The sequence below is a fragment of the Vespula pensylvanica genome, chromosome 3 (assembly GCF_014466175.1).
Source record: "Vespula pensylvanica isolate Volc-1 chromosome 3, ASM1446617v1, whole genome shotgun sequence".
NCBI classification, from domain to species: Eukaryota; Metazoa; Arthropoda; class Insecta; order Hymenoptera; family Vespidae; genus Vespula; species Vespula pensylvanica.
The window spans coordinates 8,435,646-8,455,645 of NC_057687.1; the positions used below are offsets into that span (position 1 = coordinate 8,435,646).

At 29.1% G+C, this 20,000-nt stretch overlaps 1 protein-coding gene across 1 annotated transcript in view; it reads right to left on the minus strand.

Moving 5' to 3' along the window:
• The window catches only part of LOC122627650, a 247,919-nt gene that overhangs the window by 117 nt on the left and 227,802 nt on the right, over positions 1 to 20,000 (minus strand). Inside the window, exons 5-7 of the mRNA XM_043808942.1 lie at positions 11,292 to 11,464; positions 901 to 1,298; positions 1 to 368 (exon numbers count right to left, since the gene is read on the minus strand). The exon at positions 1 to 368 is cut by the window's left edge and continues 117 nt beyond it. Of these exons, the coding sequence (XP_043664877.1) occupies positions 154 to 368; positions 901 to 1,298; positions 11,292 to 11,464 (786 nt within the window). The 3' untranslated portion in view covers positions 1 to 153. The remainder of the gene's footprint in view (positions 369 to 900; positions 1,299 to 11,291; positions 11,465 to 20,000) is intronic.

Genomic DNA, 20,000 nt, shown 5'->3' on the forward strand with positions numbered 1-20,000 from the left:
TACAGTCGTCATCTTCACGCACAAGATCCTTTTTAACCGAGAATATATAATATAATAAATCTCGGTGTAACTTGGCCGTGTGTTTTCTTCGTTCTCTTCGTTAAGATTAGGACAAAAGTCGTCGTTGTTGGGCGACCACCACCCTTAACAAGACTACCAATGAAACCCTTCGAGATTAGACTTGTTGTTCTCTGGACAAGGACTAACGCTGCCACACCATTTGGTCTCCTTCAATGGTGGACAAGCTGCTCCACCACGGCGCGACTTTATCGTCACTTTTCGTGTCCTCTGTGTTTCCCCTACTCCGCAACTACGACTGCAAGCACTCCATGGACCCCATTCGCTGACCTTGCAATCTCTCGGTGGACCTAAGGATTACAAAATATAAGGGGATGAAATAAACGTAAGATGAAAGAAATAGCTTTTCTCTTTTTTTCTTCAATCCTCATCTTAGAAGAGAGATTACATTTTAATTACGTTTTTATGATCTAACCGATCGAATTTGTTAGTATTTCATATTTCATGATTTTGATTCGTTGATTATCAAAGATAAGGTGTGGTCTAAATCAATGAATTATATTTATACAAATTAGCTCGGATCAATTCGCGTTATGATAGAGAGTGAACTATTTGAAAATCTGCTAATATCTTGGTTAAGACGTAACAATTAGGTCACATTTGTAATTACAGATGTGAAATATTAACATTGTCGAATAATTGTTCATTAATTATTACGATTTCGTGGATAATTGGAAAGTGAAGTAAGATTTGCTATTTAAAGAAAAGTTACATGTATCTGTGGCTTATAAATCAGTGAAGGTTTATATCGCGATCACGAGTATTTAAATTAATTGTTAATTAATAAAAATAATAAAAAAATTAACAACCAGAACAACTTACGCGTTCTCAAATGTTTGCCCTTAGCCATTAGCCTATGATGTTTCATTCTAAGTTTATGCTGACGTTGTTGCGAGATATCCGTGGAATTGTTCATCCACGATTGACCGAGTTTGGAAACACCTGTCGTGTTCGCCATCTTCCTTTGAATGTCCTTGAAAATTTCAGCCTTTTGTGCTTCGACCGAATGCCTGTACATCTGATAATACGGCCAATTCGATTTTCCTTCGTTATATTTATTCTTTTGATCAACCAATTTGATTGTTCTCGAAGTTGGTGTTGCATTTAACCTTGGCCTTTGCAATGCATATGACGATGCAATGCTATCGATTATTGCGGCTTTTCCATCGCGCGGTATATCGGTTACTGATGGTTGTCCGTTACTTGTTGTGGTCCAGTATCTGAGAAAAGGTTTTAATATTCGTTGTATATTTAATTATACCCAAAGTATGTTAATAACAGTAATAATATATATCAGTAATAATATATATAATATAATATGTTAATAACAGTAATAATATATATCTATAGTGATAAATTAATAATAATAACAATAGTAATATATAGATTATTGTTTTTACTATAATTTTTATCTACTCATATTTTAATCCGTATTATTATTATTATTATTATTATTATTATTATTATTATTATTATTATTATTATTATTATTATTATTATCATCTATGTATTATTATTATCCATATATATTCGCAATATATAAAATCAAATTATTATTATCATACATATTATTATTTATCTATACAATATTTATTTATACAAAATTTATATATATATAAATTTTTAATATTTATTAATCAATTTGAATATATTAAAAATTATGAAATTTCAAAGAATAATTTGTTGAATAAAATTAGCACGATAAAGGGGGACAAAAATAATTTTACAGCTCACAATAAATAAATTTTTTTCTATCGTATAATTTTCTAAAGGTAGTTAGAATTTATAATAGTCATTGAAGTCCATGTAGTTTAGGTATATAAATAAGATATCGGGATATTTTATTCTTAAGAGTAGCATTCTCCATGAAATGTAATAAATTGAATAGTAACGACGATAACGGCTCGTTAACGACCATTTTTTTTTTCGTCGAAAGAGGAAAAGAAAACTAGTGACTTCTTTCTCACTTTTGTATAGAAATTTTATACGAGCATGACTATAAGAAAGAAAATGGAAATCTAACGAGAAAATGATACGAGTGAATAGCAACGTTGATAATAGAATAACGTTTTTCCTAGATTTCAATACAAAAAATATAACTATTATTGTAAATTCTATTAAGGAAATCGTTATCGAGATATTTTTTAATCTGTTAAAGATCTGTGAAAGATTTTCGATCGGTAAACGCGCGTATAAATGTTTATTTATACATGTACATATGGGTTTATGAAATGTACATATATTTTGATGAAGAATAAAATAATTATGACAAAGAGAAAGAAACTTTTGTTAGAAATTAATGAATTCATTTTCTTTCTTTCTTTCTTTCTTTCTTTCTTTCTTTCTTTTTTTTTTTTTTAACTGGATCGAGAAACAAAGTGTTCTTTTATTACAATCTTTTATGACGATATTGAAAAGAAAAAAATAATATAATTTAATTAATAATTAAAAAATAATTTAATTAATTAATGGTAATATAATTAAATATACAATTTATTACACTCTTATTTACTTATTTATTTATCTTAATATTATTTATTTATTATGATTTTATTATCGAATATGTATTTTATAAAATGGCTGCAATAAACGCGCATTTAAATTGTCCTTTGATTTTACGTCATCTTTAAATTATCTTTTTAAAATGGAGCCTTATTCTAGTAGAGAAATGTCCTCCATGAGAGAAGTAATTTCTACAGTGCACGAATTCATTCGTTTCTTTTATTTTTTCCTTTTTTTTTTTTTTTATTGGAAAAGAAAATGAAATCTTTGTCACGGGTTAACTCGTCCTGCATATCCAGGATCGTATCTATCACAAGGTGCATGCTTCGGTATTCACTTTTGCTACGAACAACAACATAAAAAAACACTTTCATGTATTTCAAGATAAGTCGAACGAAAAATAAAAAAATTAAAACAATAAAAAAATTACGTACGAATTCGATTATAATCGAAATAAATTTGTGGCCTCGCAATGAGGACTCCTAGGGTTTCCAAAAGTACGAATACGTCACTGTTTTATTCCGGTTAACAATTTAAAAATTCCAATTGGCTTACTAAGAATAATGTAACACCTTTTATCTATCTGTTCTTGACATTTTATTGTCTCTTGGCGGACCCTTATTCCACGATTCAGACGATTTCCATCTCTTTTTACTGCAAATCGAAGCCGACCACGTAATCCTTATTTCATGGAGACATATTTAAATGGCAGACGTTAAGAATCAGAAAGAGAGAGGAAAAAGGATCTCAATCGGTTCGTTGAAGATGCTGACTCATGTATGATTTTCTTCGGGATTTCCTTTTATCTTTCATTGTAGATTTGAAAGGGAGGCAATACGAACAAATTATTGAATGTAATGATGTTATCTACGGTACATCGACTATATTCATAATAAAAAAAAAAAAAAAAAAAAGAAAAAAAAAATGGGGAAGAAAAAATAATCTAATTGTAAAAAGATTTTAATTATTAATGATTATTAATAGTAATAATCAATATTATATATAATTATCAATAATTAATTATTATTGCAACAAACGTTGATTTAAATAAAAATTAAATTAAATTTTTTCAAGATTCGAATTATAAATATTTTAATATGTTATTGGATATGATTAGTATTCAAGGAACATTAGAAATTACGTTATCATTGGGTCGAAAAGTTAAAATAAAAAGAAAAAATGATATTCAAATTTACTTTACTTTTTTACGTAGATTCAATTAATTAATAATTCAAATATCATTTCTGTGTTAAATATATTCGATTAATAATTAATCTATACGATTTACCTGGATAAATTAATAATTCCAAATAATACAACAATATAAATATTTAATCAATTTTCTATCATATCACCTAAATTCTTTCTTAATTGAAATTTACTCTAAATAATATGTATACAAAATAAATAATAATTAATTGACGATAGAAATTTTTATTTCTATTATATATCAGTTGAAATTGATTAATAATTCAAAAACAAATTTACATTTCATTAACGATAAACGATTAATCGATAATAACGAAAATAACACGATCTCACATGAATTAAATTCGATTAATTTGTGAAACGAAAGAATTTATTTCCCATTAAACATTAAATATAACTCCTCGATTAATCAATCATTCAGATTGATCTTCTATTATCGTTCTCGACGATAAGGATTATCTCATTAATTTCTTTCAAAAGCGTGTAATCAACGAATCGACGCGTAAAATTTTCATTACACAAATACGTTCCAAAAATAATCGATAATAATCCATTATTCTCAATATGTTCGCGTGGATTATTTGTTATTATATTTTTTTTATAAAACAAAATGGACGATTTACGTGTAACGCCGATACGGTGACGGATAGTAATATCATGAAAATGGTAAATGTTTCTATATTAATAAAAAAAAATAAAAAAAAAAAAAAGAAAAAGAGAGAGAGAGAGAGAGAGAGAGAGAGAGAAAGAGTGAATTGGGGAGCAAGCAAGCAAGCAAGCAAGCAAGCCAGAAAGAAAAGAAAAAAGAAAGAAAGAAAGGAAGAAAGGAAAAAAAAAAAGAAATATTTTTCAAATATAAACCAGGCGAAGCGCGACGGCGTGTTTTGCTCGTGGCCAGCGTATCGGTCAGTTACAAGCGATAAAAATACGCCCGGATACATATATACCTACTACTACCGTACACCTAGAGGGGTGGTGTAAAACACATTTAACTTTCAACAAATTGGAATACCGTCGACCGAGACTTAGGCGTGTGTGGTATTCTTTTTTATTTTTTTATCCCTTTTTTTTTTTTTTCTTTTTTTTTCTTCCCTTTTTTCCTCTCTTTTTGCTGACTCTCATACACACAGGAAACAGGACACAGACTCACACACGCGTACACACACACATCGAATCGTCGGTCGAAATAATTAACGAGGATCCATGCCAGTAACTATTTTCTTCGTGGTTTGGTTTTCTCTTTTTTTCTTTTCTTGTTTTTTTTTTTTGGCTTTGTAGGTTTTATTTTTTTCTCACCTCCCTTCATCCCCCTTCTCCCACCACCTATCACCTTCATACTCCATACAATGTATGTGTGTTTGTTTGTTTGTTTGTTTGTTTGTTTGTGTGTATTGTTCGCGACACCAACGAGTTATAAGCTTGGTGGACTTGCAACGATTTATATACAGGGGTTGTTGCCTCGTTCGAGGAAGGGTAAACACAACGATATGTCTTTGACTCTTTCTCTCTCTCTCTCTCTTTCTCTTTTTGTCTGTCTTTCTCTCTTTAAATCACATATTTCATTCTTTCAACCGAACGTAACATTGTGTTTAGATAATTCGTTCGCGCAAAACTGAAAGAAATCGCTCTTGTGTATCCGTCAATGCTTATCGTAAATAAATAATATTGCAAATATGTAGATTGCATGAAATAAAATATTTGATGAAATATGTGATAAATTTTATGTGTATGTATGTGTATATATAGGTGTACGCATTTATCTCCATAGCTTTAAGTATTACTGTAATTTATTTGTCTGATTAGGTCGAGGACTTTCTTTTTCATAGCTTCTTCTTCTTTTTTTTTTTTTTCTCTTTTCTTTTAGATATTTTAGATATGTATATTTATATAATTATGTATATTTTATTAATATCGTTTTGTAAAAGGAAAAGAAAAATTATATTCAATCCAAAAGGTAGATCTATTAATTATGTTTATAAAAAGTAGAATCATAGATAGATAATATCTTCGATTAATGTGTTTTATTTATTCTCTTGAGGATTTTAATCATCGATCGTTTGATCATCGAGATAAATTTTCATCGGAATACAATTTTGAAACAGAAAGAAAAAGAATTGCTTTTCGTTCGACAAAAAAGTTTCAAAAATATACGAAACAAAATATTTACTTTTTTTTTTAAAAATGCTTTTAGTTACGTCGACGAAGAAGTCCGAGTAGTATTGAGTGAGATTTTACGTTGAGTTTGAGTGCACTTTTACCGATGCATTGACGTGAAGTTGAAAATCGTGAGTGAAAAAGAGAGAAAGAGAGAGAGAGAGAGAGAGAGAGAGAGAGAGAGAGAGAGAGAGAGAGAGAGAGAGAGAGAGAGAGAGAGAGAGAGAGAGAAACCTTTGAAAACTGAAGTTTCTCGAGGTAGCTGGTACTTACGTTGAAAAAAAAAAAAAAAATTCGTCACTCGTGTGAGAGAAAAAGTAGCCCTTAGGCCCTTCACTTCCAGTACAACTATCGAACAGAATGGGAAAGTACGAGTGTGATGCTTTCACACAATTTTTTGTCTTTTTCTATATCTATATATATATATATATGCCTATATATGTATTATAAAACAAACTTTTATATATATATATATATATATATATATATATATATATATAGATATATAGAAAGAATTATATTATTAATATAATTTAATTGTTTTATATATTAATTTATATACACATATATGTGTATAAATAGATTAATAGAAACTACATATATATATTTTTTATTTATGTGTGTGTATATATATATATATATATATATATATATATATGTATGTATGTATGTATGTATGTATGTATGTATGTATGTATGTATGTATGTATCGAAACTTTTCCATGGGTTTATTCCCGAAAGGTTAAAAATAGAAATATACAAGATGGAAAAAAAGAGATCTGAACATTCTATACTAACTGATATTGGCAATGATCGTAAAACTTTACGATAGACTGTTATATACCAAGCATCTTTGCGAACCAGATAGGATAAGGGTCCACTTCGTGATCCTTACATTGCATCGCATGAGATAAGGATAGAATATAAGTGATCTGTTTTCTATCGACGTTCCCCTTTCATAAAAAGGTTAATAACCTAGACTCGATCGACTATATCTATGATATCCGTTTGTTTCTTTATCTTTTTTTTTTTTCTTTTACACTTTTTTTTATTTGTCTACGAAGCCTTTAAAAAATATATAATAATATTTTCGAAGTATTGTTGTTACAATTTGTCCTGTTTAAAAATTTAAAAATTCTTATATTATACGAATATTTTTTATAGCATTTGTCAGTACAGTGTATATTTTTTCTGTATATATATATATTTTTTTTTATATAGTATTTATAGCATATACTTTTTTTACAGGTTTATTTTTTATGGTATTCGTATATATATATATATATATATATATATATATATATATATATAATACATTTTATATTAATATTATTTGATAAAAAAAATAATATTTTTATTTACGAAAATAAATAAATAAATAAATAAATAAATAAATAAATAAATAAATAAATAAATAAATAAATAAATAAATAAACATTGTTTAAACGAATCAACATATATACTTTTTAAATATTAAAAAATATTACCAAATAATAACATTATTCTTTCATCCATAATTTATTATATATCCATTTACATACTTTTGAAAATTATTATATATTTCTTATTATCATCTTTATAAAATACTTTTTTAGTTGTACGATTTAATATCATTGGGAAAATACGAACTGGGACTTGGTTCACAATTATATTTCATAGGTATGACTTCGCATCGATCTTCGATATGATCGAGTACGAGCTTTATCGGTCCTGTCGTTGTGGATAACGTGTCGGATATTACACTGATAAGGAGAGAGGTTTAATACACGGATATGACATATATATATATATATATATATATATATATATATATATATATAAATATATATATATGTGGGTGTATGTAGTACTGCAGAGGGAGTTTGTACTTTATGGATCGCTCGAGGTTACTGTCCCTTGAGATTTTCTATGTGATTTCTTCGATTAACTTCTTCGCGTCGTTTCGCTCGTAGAAATAACTAAATCGATATTATATTTTTATTTTCTAATGAATCATTCAATACGAAATAATTCAAATAATATCGTATAAAACGAGGTAACGAAACCGGGTATATATCTGTCCGTATGTGTAAAATGTACAAATTGTTTTTTTTTTCTCTTTCGTATATATTGCACAAAATTTTCACGGCTTAACTTTGAATTCGTTTCTTGCAATTATTTTTTATTGCACTATTAGTTACGAAATTTAATATTGATTAAAACGGATTGATTAAATTAAAATCCTTTTTTTTTAATATATACAATATCGTAAATTAAGGGACGTTTGAAGTCGTAATCGAAAAACAAATTATACGTATAGAAATAAATATATCTATATAATGGAAAATACGTAGAATATTTTTTTGTTAAATCTTTGAAAAAAAAAAAAGAAAAAGAAATTAGAACAATCATTCGTGATTTTGTGTATAATAATTTGAAGATAATCGATCGAAATATTATCGACGATAAGAAAGGATTTATATTATGTGTTCGAGGATATAGCTGGAACTATATAATAGATATACATATGTATACGTGTTATACATATATGTAGAAAAGTTTATCGAAGAAAATAATATCGTTATACACATATCGAAACATCGACTTGGATATATCGTACATGTTTGATTATTAAAGAAAAAAAAAATATATATATATACACATACGTACACACGTACCCACACAGATACATATCAATAAACACAATATAAAAGAAGCACCACTTTCTTTTTACAATGATAATTCGATACGTTTTATGATTATCGATCGATTATTTTCAAACATTTTGTCTAACAACAGTCGAGATAGATCCACTTCAATAAAAACAAACACAATCCTTTCGTAATGTGAATTTCGATTGTTGCGAAAAACGAAACCTGCGTCGTATCTTTTACCATTAGAACAAGAAGAAGAAGAAGAAGAAAAAGAAAAAAAAAAAAGAAGAAAAAAGAAAAGAAGAATAAAAGAAAATTCAATTTTATGATTACGAACATGGCGCATAAGTTCGCATAATTCGTTTCGTCAAACTAGTACGAATATTAAATAATAAATAAATCATAAGATGTTCACAATGATAATGAAACGTAAGAAGCTCTTAGAGAAATGGTATAGTATTCTTATGATAAAAATTCAAATGAACAAAGGTTCGAGAATTGAATTAGAAAGACGGACATACACATGCACGCATATACACAAATAAGAAAGAGAGAGAGAGAGAGAGAGAGAGAGAGAGAGAGAAAGTAAGGGTGTAGGGTAAAGAAAAGGGAGAAACTTTATCGCGTGACGTGAAAAGGCATGAGAGAGTAACGAAGAAAGTTCAATGGAATAAAGAGAGATAGAGATAGAAAGACAGAGGGAGACAGAGAGAAAGAGAGATAGAAGATTCTTCTTCGCATATGTATGCGAGAGAGTTGGTTCTTTCAAGATAGAAAGAGAAGAAGAAGAAGAAGAAGAAGAAGAAGAAGAAGAAGAAGAAGAAGAAGAAGAAGAGAGAGAGAGAGAAAGAAAGAGAGAGGGATGAAAGGGGGTTCTCGAGAAGGGGTTGAAGTCACTCTTTCCAAGCTGTTTAGTCGATGAAGTCCTATTTCAAAACCTCTTTGAGAGAGTCCATTGAAGCTGTCTCAGTGCACTTTACAGGAGCATCTTTTGGAGCAACTGTCTCTGTTTCTCTCTCTGTCTATCTGTCTTTCTCTCTTTTTCTTTCTCTCTTTCTTTCTCCCTTCTTGTCTTCTTCCACTTGCATGACTGGAAGGACCTTTGTTCTTGATAATATCGATAACTATGCGAGGGAAGAAAGTTCTATGAGGAGAATTTAACGATATCGTCTTTCGTTCTTTGATGTTTTACACGCGAACGCAACGAAAGGACGAAAGTAACCATTCGAGTTAAGGAATATCGAGGAGATGAAGAAAAATGAAAAAAGAATTACGTCCCGTATCGAATTCACCATTTGGTCGAAATTAATTGTCGCGTAGAAATTAATTAAGTAAGTAAGAAATTAATTTTCTCCATTCTTTTTTTCCTTCTCTCTTGTTCTCTCCTTTTTTTTTTCTTCATCTTTTTTCTTTTCTTTTTTCTGTTTTTTTTTTTTTTTTTTCCTTTTCTTTTAAAAACGAACGTTCCAACGAACAACGTCGCTAGTCGCGAACGATCCTTCGCAAAACTCGCGTCGGGTTATTATTTTCGAGAAAAAGACGAGAGAATAGGGAAAAAGGGAAATGGGGAGGTGGGATGCAGGAAACAAATTTTGCATTTCATTAGAAAAATGTTTTTCTCGTTTCGTTCGAAAGGAAAAGAAAGGAAAAGAAAAGAAAAGAAAAGAAAAGAAAAGAAAAGAAAAGTAAAAAAAAGAACGTTTCCATGAACCGTGTCGATTTCGAGAGAAATCACGTTCAACCTCCTACTCTATTCTTCTTCTTCTTCTTCTTCTTCTTCTTCTTCCTCTTCCTCCTCTTCTTCCTCTTCTTTTTCTTATTCTTTTTTCTTTTTCTTTTCGTTCCGCACGATTCTACCGAGTAAAAGTTTCGACTGTTTTCAACGACAACGGCAACCGAACTACTAACCGTACTTTCGTAGTCGTGCGAGAAAAAAGAGAGAGAGAGAGAGAGAGAGATAGAAATAGAGATAGAGATAGAGAGAAAAAGAGAGAGAGAGAATGAGTTTTTACAGAAAAACGGACGCAGGGGCCGCCATAGAGACGCCCGACATTTTCCCTCAAAATCCTTCCTTTATCCGTGATTCTCAAAGATTGTTATATGCACCGTTGCAATTCTCTTCTAAGAGTTTTCATCGAGATAGACCGAGATAAAAGAGAGATAGAAATAGAGAGAGAGAGAGAGAGAGAGAGAGAGAGAGAGAGAGAGAGAGAGAGAGGAATGAGAGAAGGTAAATGATAGATAAAGATATAGAAGTATAGAAAGAAAGACAGAGAAATATAAAGATAAAGACTGAGAAAGATAGAGATAGACATAGACAAAGATAAAGAAAGAAAGAGAAAGAGAGACAGGAAACAGAGAAATATAACGATAAAGATTGAGTAGGATGAAGATAGAAAAGGAAAGAGAAAGATAGAAGAATAACGAGAGAGAAAGAGATAGAAAGATAGAGAGAGAGAGAGAGAGTTAATGATTAAATATTTTAAGATACTTAAGAAAAAGATATCGTTTGATAGAAGAATCGATGGTGATGATTAAAAGTCTTATTATATTAATTATTTATAATTGATAAAAAATGAGATTAATTAAAATGAGACAAACGAGTTAGAGAAAGGCAAGAAGGAAGAAAGGAAGGAAGGAAGGAAGGAAGGAAGGAAGGTAGAAAGGGAAAGAAGGTGGAAAAGGAGAGAAGAAGGGTCGAAGAAGATGGTCTACCTGTATCTCTGAGTGTCCATTTCCCTTCGTTCCTCCGCGATGGCCTCGTTTAGGTCTCTGTTCGGATCGATTCCTCTTGGGGTTGGATTGCTCGATAGTAGATTGTCATTGCTTACGAACTCGACCTCGACGTCGTCCTCGTGATAGGTCTCCGTCAGAGTGTATTCCCGCAACTGCAACATACGTTTAATGGGCTATGATCGTAACTGTTCCCTCAGGATTGAATGCTGGCCTATCTTATCCAGTTATCTCGTAAAATTCACCGAACACGACGATTCACGTATTTTCCTATTCTCGGAGTACGAAAAAAAGAGAAGATAAAAAAAAATAGGAAGAAATAAAAAATGATTCATTTGTATTATAGTCAGAGAACGTATGTATGTATGTATGTATGTGTGTGTGTGTGTGTGTGTGTGTATGTGTGTGTGTATGTATGTATGTATTATTGATTATAATAATGAGAAATGCAACGATTTGATTAAATTTTTTTTTTCTTTTTCGTTTCTTTTTTTTTTGAATGTGATATAAGTATGTTGGGATTAGATTGTTAGAATGTAAAATTTAGTATTGCTTTGATACGAAAGAAATTTTGGTGATTGGATATATGTCTATGTATCTATTGTTTGTATGTTTGTATATATCTGTGTGTGTGTGTGTGTGTGTGTACAAATATATGTATAAATATAAATATATTTATATATTACAAATTTATTTGATAAAGTAATAGAAATTTTTTTATTTCTAAATTTCTTCTATTTTTAAATTAGAAATAAGTTTATAAATTATCGAAACATATTTCTTTCTTGTAAATATTACCATCGTGAATACATTGTGAGCACATTGTGGATGTGCGACGTGTCATCAAGATAAAAAAGAAAAGCAAATAAAAAATAATAAAAAAAAAAAAAAATATCAATGATCCTAAAAATGCAATTGATTATTATTGATATTTGATTATTATTAATAATCAATTGATTATTGATCAAAATTGATCGTTTTGAAATATCTGTTCGTTTCATAAACGATTTTTCTCGAATTTTATCTGTTTCCGTTGTAACGTTCGACAAACGTTTGTTATTTTCATAAAGAAAATTACAAACAACGGGAAAATGATGCAAAATACGCGACGATATTATTAGATATACTATTTCTATTGTATTCTTAAAATGTAAAAGTTTTATCTTCATCTTTTTGTCGAAAGAAACGCGTGAGACAGAAAATAAGACAGATATCAATTCTGTATACGAGTTACCCTCTCGGGCCATCTCACCCTTATCCCTCACCAACACACCACCCTATTTTCCTCCCCTCTGTCAAGCTTTTCCCTCTTTTCTGTAGCTCTCTGTCTCTCTCTGTTTTCTGTAGATCTGAGAGACGACGGTGGGAGAAAAGACTGAGTAAAAAGTTCAACAAAGTTTGAACGCTTATCGAAGCGTAAACTTAGCGCGGTCTCTTTCTCCTTTGTATCATGGTCGTTAAGAGTTTAGAAGGAAACAATAGAGAAGAGGTCCGAATAGTCGGCATACAAGACTGCTACTATATTTAAATAATCTCCTTGGCTAAATCTTATCGATAAAAGTAGTTTTATTTTTTTTCTGTTTATTTTTTTTTTTTTTAGATTCATCATCATTTTAAAATTGAAAATATAAATTAATGTAAGTGATTATTTTATCATTTCTTTTTTCATAAGTCATCTATAACATATATATAATATATTATAGTAATATTATATATAATTAATATATAGTATATTAATATATATATATATATAATTTTATTTACTTTTCTTTCATTTTATATAACATCTATAATATAAATATAAAATATATGTATATATGTATAATATATGTATTACTTTTAATAATTACATGTTATATCATAACACACATATTTGACGATAATAGAAAATAATCGACGACATTTTTAAATTATCTTTCAAAAAGAAAACAAAGAAAGAAAAGAACGAAAGAACGAAAGAGAACAAAATTAAAAGGAAAAAAGATATGTAGAAGCAATTTCAAAAAGAGGGTGGATACGAGATGGCGGAAGAGTAATAAGAGAAAAATTAAAACAAGGAAAAAATAAAAAATAGAGAAAGGAAAAATAAAAGAAATAGAAAATAAAAACGAACCAATAGACGTAGCAGCGTTACTCTGCCCTTATTCAAGGGCAGAGTGAGTGTATTAACTTTGATGGAGTATAACTGTGGACCGCAAAAAACGAAAGTGGAAAAATGATGGGATGGGGGGTAGGGGGGTAGGGGGAGGGGGCAGGGAGAGGCTTGGACAGAGGTTGGGGTGTAGGGGAGAGTTGCAATCGAATTTGAAGGTCTAGTACCGACAACGACCCTCCAATTACGATACTCTCGACCCTCCTTGTTTGAAGCCACGAGAGCAGCCTAGCAGTCGATTTACCTCCTGGTCCTGCTCGATTTAACAATTTTATCAATTGACGATACGCGTATACCGGTTGGTACTAATTGCCGGAACGGGCATGCAATCATCATCGTAGTCCAACATTGTCACGCAAGTTACGTTGGAGAAAATAAGAAAATTAAAAAAAATATATATACATATACATACGTAACCTAGGAAAAAAAAGGAGGAAATACGTTAAAAAAGAAAAAAAAATAATTATATTTTTTTTCCATCGTATAAAATAATAACGTATTTCGAGATCAAAGTAAGTAGTTTTATTGCGGATGATAATGAAGATTTATTCGAAATGAATTTATGTATCGGATATATTAATTAATCAATCGTGAATGATTAAATCGTGCGCGTTGATTTATGTGAAATATTTGTATTGTTAGAAATATATATATATATATATATATGTATTAATTTTTTTTTATATTCGGAAATTTATATAATATAATATTTTTTGTAAGTTTTAATACAATATTCATTCCGTTACACTTATAAAAAGTATTATTGAATCGTGATTAGTATAAGTATAGTATATTCACAAGTGTTGTAGAATAATTATTTTATATTATATTAAATATATCACATACGAGTACGATCTGATCGAAGATTAAGTTTTATTTCTATTTAAAAAAAAAAATTCATTTGTACAATAAGAATGAAATAAATTCTACGTCTTATTAATAATTCTTTAATAATCTTCGATAAACTTGAAGGAACCTAATGTAATTAAACCTAACATTAATTATGTACTCTTTTTTAATTTTTTTCTTTTTTTCTATATTATACAATCGGATCAGTCATAAACCCCATGAAATTATTATAGCATGAAATTAATAAAGAGAACAGAAGGTGGTACGAGCAAAAAAAAAAAGAAAGAAAGAAAAAAGAAAAAAGATGAAAAAAAAAAAGAAAAAAAGAAGTTGATAATTTGTAATTCGACGATCACCAACCCTGTTCGCGATACTTACAATAAGCCGAAACATATTATATGACGATACTACAATAAGAGACTCGGCTAATCCATCGGAGAAGCGTAATTGGAAGCTGCCATCGCACGTAGTTCGATTAATTAGACGTTAATTAGCGCTCGGCCCAATTTCAAAGCTACGATGGTTCCCAGAGAAAATCGCTATTAGTCGATTTTCTCTCTCTCTCTCTCTCTCTCTCTCTCTCTCTCTCTCTCTCTTTCTGTCTTCCTCTTTTTCTTTCTCTTTCTTTCTTTCTTTCTTTCTTGTTCGTCGTCGTCGTTGTCATGTTTCATTTGGAGAACCGAAAAAGAAAAAGAAAAAGAAAACGAGCTTTGTCCACTTTGACTTCTATTATCGCGACTTGTCTACTACGTGTTCGACGTAATCCAATTAAAGCGACGACTCTTAACGACCGACATCTTTTTTCACATTATTCGTGTAATTTTTTCACACATACTTATGTCACGTATGTACGTATATCTATGCTTACGGATATTATTTACTAAACTTTATCGAATTTTTACATTTAATAAAATTCGATTTTTACGAATTAAACTGTACTTTCTTTTTTCTTCTTCTTTTTTTTTTTTTGAAGCATTTTCTTTTTTTCTCTTTCTCTTTAGAAATTATTTCATTCGTTCTGATCGGAAGAATATTAAACTATATCCTTGAATTTTATACGATCAAAAGAAATTCGTATCGTAATCAAAAAAATTATAATAATTGTTTTTTTCTTTTTAATTTTTTTAAATACACCAAGGCACTGGTCGAATATCAAAAGTTTCTAGACCGGTGTTAAAAATCAATCACTCTTTTTCAAGACCTTCTAAAAGTTACGGTAGTTTTACAATTCGAGGCGAAAAAAAAGAAAAGAAAAAGAAAATTAACCTTAAAAAGTCTTGTAAAGGAGTAATTGAATATTAAAATCAAGTTGAGAAGTTTTGTTAGCCTCCCACCCTTTCCCTCCAGGCCCATCTTACGAACTTTCGATACATCCTTTAATTCGGCATTATAAAGGTGTTCAACGTTCTGTCCTTGTTAAAAAGAAAAATAACAAACACTTTTTCCTTTTTCTTTTATTATATTTTCTCTCCTTCTCAGAATTTAATTCGACATTTTTGAATCATATTCTCATTCAAGTAAATTTTCATTCGTTCAGCATTTTTCTCTTCAACATTCGTATATTTCTTTTCCCGATGTCACGATCGAAAATATATCGGTAGTGTTTTCACGAGATAAAAGGTCAAAGTTCGTCGTGGTTGGTCTGGCAAAAAAGGCCATATTTAAGGGAAGCTTCCGGGGCTTAGAAATTCTAAAAAAAGACAATTTTTTTTCTTCTTACAATTTGTTCTTTCTTCTTTTTTCTTTTTCTAACGAAACGTACGAACAAACGAAATATATATATATATATCTCAGTATTTTATTATTAACTCGTGTAACTTCTTTTTAGATTGTTCAGTTTGTATTGTTCGTTTGAAAAACTACAAAATAAGAAAAGAAAAGAAAAGAAAAGAAAAGAAAGGAAAAGAAAGGAAGAGAAAAGATTACAACACTGATTGAATTTTTAGAATTCGCAATGTTTTTTTTTTTTTTTTTTCTGCTCGCGTACATTCTTCGTAGATCGAGAAAGAAGCGAGGAAAAAAGTGAAGAAAAAGAAGAAGAAAGAAAAAGGAGAAAAAAAGGACAAAAACAAAAATAGAACAAAGTAAAAAAAGAATAGATTTACAAATTTTTTAGACCTATGTATCTCCCTTTTGAGAGTGTGATAATGAAAAAGAAAGAAACAGAGATAGATAGACAGAGAGAGAGAGAGAGAGAGAGAGAGAGAGAGAGAGAGAGAGAGAGAGAGAGAGAGAGAGAGAGAGAGAGAGAGAGAAAGAGGGAGAGAGAAAGAGGGAGAGAGGATGAGAGGATAAAGGGAATGGATAAGGAGAGGGGATGAAAGGGGATGGTGACTCCTTTAGGAGGAACGATATTACCCATCTGAGACATGACCACCTATCTACGTGACTGTGGAAATTACTTTAGGTTTGCTTGCGTATATGTAATAGTAACCACTGTGCGTTTTCGTCGCACTGATATCAAACTCCTGGATACGTGCTGTTCTCTTCCTCCGTTTATACAGGGTGTTACAAGTTTTTTCGTTTTTCTTTTTCTTTTTTTGTTCTCTCTCTCTCTCTCTCTCTTTCTCTTTTTTCCGTCAAACTTGCGGACCAATCGTTTTTATCGTTTCATTCAATATTTGTTGTAACTTTACGACGAGACACTTTCTGCTATTACGCTCGTGTAACATTTTTTTTCTTTTTTATTTTTTTTTTCATTTCTTTTTTTTTTTATTTCGAAATACTGGTAAAACGTAAGTACGTAGTTGGACGTACAATTTGTGTCGACGACAAAATTTGCGACACTCTGTATATGGCGTAATGTATATGCGTGTATATATTATGTAGGAAGATACGTGAGTAAATAAATAAATTTCACACGCATTTTTCTTCATTTTGGAAAATTTCTCTTTCGTCGATATTTCTCGACCATTATTTCCTTTTTCTTGTTTCTTTTTTTCAATTTTGTTTTCTTCTTTTCTTTAATTTTCTTAAAGACAGGGAGGAATGTAGATGGTAAGGTAATTATTTAATTATCGTTCGTCCTATATTGTTTGATAATAAAGATATCGATGTATTAAGTTGATTAATAATTGGAATTGTTAATATCTTTTATCGTAATAAACGATATGATAATAAAATATCTAATTCTAAGCATAATAAGTGCAATGATAATCATACGAGATATTCGATAGATATAATAAAATAAATAAGAATATTAATAAAAAATATTGAAATTATTTATTTAGATGTTATTGTTATTGTCGTCGTTTTATTTATTTAGATATATAAAATTAAATAATTACTTATTGGTGAATCTTTAATAGTAAGAAAGAGTAAACTCCGTATTTCGAATTTTTTTTTAATGTTTCATAAAATAATTAATATATTGTAAACATAATGTATACATGAGAACGAGATACGTGCACTAAAATATTATTATTAAAAAAAAAAAATGTTAACTAAGAATTTTTTGGGTTGAAAAAAAAATTATAAGAGTTGTAAAAAATGTATAAAAAAATAAAAAAAAATTAATGAAATAATATATATATATATACAAGTGCGTACACTGTAACATCTATGATTAATTTCTAAACAAACGAATGTTTCTGAACGATCAAATTATAATCAAGAAATTTAGCAAATTTTACTTTTCCTATTGAAATTTGAAACAATGTCAATTTAACAAAGGAACAAGTTGAAATACTCGAGAAACCACGATGAAATACTATTCCGATTACATAGGAACATTACATACGTATATATGTAGAACAAAAGCTTCGTACATTAATTGAGATACGATGAATAACCGAGTGCGCATGCGCATCGTAGTATGATGGTTACATAATTGATAAATCGTCGCCTGGTTGCACGTAGTATTCGTGGAATTCGTGCTGGATTCTCATTTGGTTCCATTAATCAAAGTTAACCCTTTTGTATCAACGAGTTTCAAAGAATTATTAAGATCCGAAATATTCTTTCATTTTCCTCAAACCTCAATTTTCTTAATTTCTTCAATAATAATTAAAAAAAAAAAAATATTTATAAAATTATTTAAGAAAAAAAAATATATATAGAACTATATAAAAAAAAAGAATTAAAAAAAAAAAAAATTGTAAAAGATCACTTTTCCCTTATATCTTTTCTTCCTTTTATTCATTTTTCTTTTATTTTACTTAATCGTCGCAAAAGTTAACTTCTTTTGGGACATCAGTCTCTTATCGTTTTTAATAATAATTAAAAAAAAGAAAATTAGAAAAGAATTATCTTCTCTCCTACTTTACTTTTAATCGTTACGACGTTGAACTCTTTCTCTTTTAGAGTTTTTCTTACGAAGAGAAAATCGTAAAGTCTATTTTTTCTTATTTTCTTTTTAATTACAAATAAACAAGAGATTAAATCATTTTTTTTTCTTTTATTTCAATTATTTAATTGTTACAAGTGTGAGACATGAGATAGGAAATCAAAACTCTCATTATTTCGATTTGATGGTTGTGTTTCGTTCTGTTCTGTTTTGTTTTGTCTGTCTTTACAGAGAAAACACTCGTGCATAAATAATACAAGTTCATAAATATGTGCATATACACCCCGTGATCGGAGTTTTGCATAATTCATGAAAATTGAGCGCCCGGAAATGCTAATGCTCGCTACAACATCGGTTATTAGTAGTAATGTAGGTAGGTGAAGAAGAAGGGGAAGGTAGAGAAGGAGGGTTGGATTCACCATATTCGTTCAATTTTGATCCCATTCAGTTAACCCAACGTATTAATTATCAATTATGTCTCTGTAAAAAAAAAAAAAATAAAAAATATATATATGTACATAAAATAAAAAAAAATAATAGAGAAGAAAAAAAAGATAGAAAAAGAAAAACAAATGAAAATAAAAATATTATAAATAGAGTATGAAATGTTTGAACTGATGCCTCATGATCATTTTGTTCGTAATATTTGTTAATAATGTACGAAAATTTTCAATAATTGAAGTGAAAGCTTTTGTTAGTTGTTTATGATTAATACATTTTCTGTGAGAAATATTTCCTTTCTCTTTTTGTTATTATTATTATTATTATTATTGAACTATCACGTTGGAGTATATATTTTTCTTTATATTAATTTTTTTACGATACAATTTCTACGTATATAGTTTATAATATAGTTTAGTTATAGATTAATTTTTATTATCATTCGATTAATTTTATTTCCCTTGATGAATTATTACAAAATGTATAAACAAGATAACACTTCGATTCCAAAATCATATTATATTAGCCAATATAAGAATATTTCTAAACAAAAGAAAAGAAAAAAGAAAAAAAGAAAAACAAACTGAAAATACTCTCTTTCTTTTACCTCGAAAGAATAATTTTCCAAATTTTTTTGAAATAAATACTAGCAATATTATTCTTTCTTTCCTCTTTATCGTTCTATATAAATGTATACATATATACATAAAGAAAAAAGAAAAAGAGAAACTAATAATCGAGAAAAGAGAAAAATAGCAAAAAGAATAAAAAAATAAAAAAAAAATATATATATATATTAATATTAATCAGAGATATATTCGTACAATACATTTTATTTACATCGAAGGGATGAAAATTTTATAGAAAGAGATAGAAAGACAAACAAAGTGAGAGTGAGTGAATGAGAGAAAAAGAGAAAGAAAGAGAAAGAGAGAAAGAGAAAGAGAGAAAGAGAAAGAGAGAG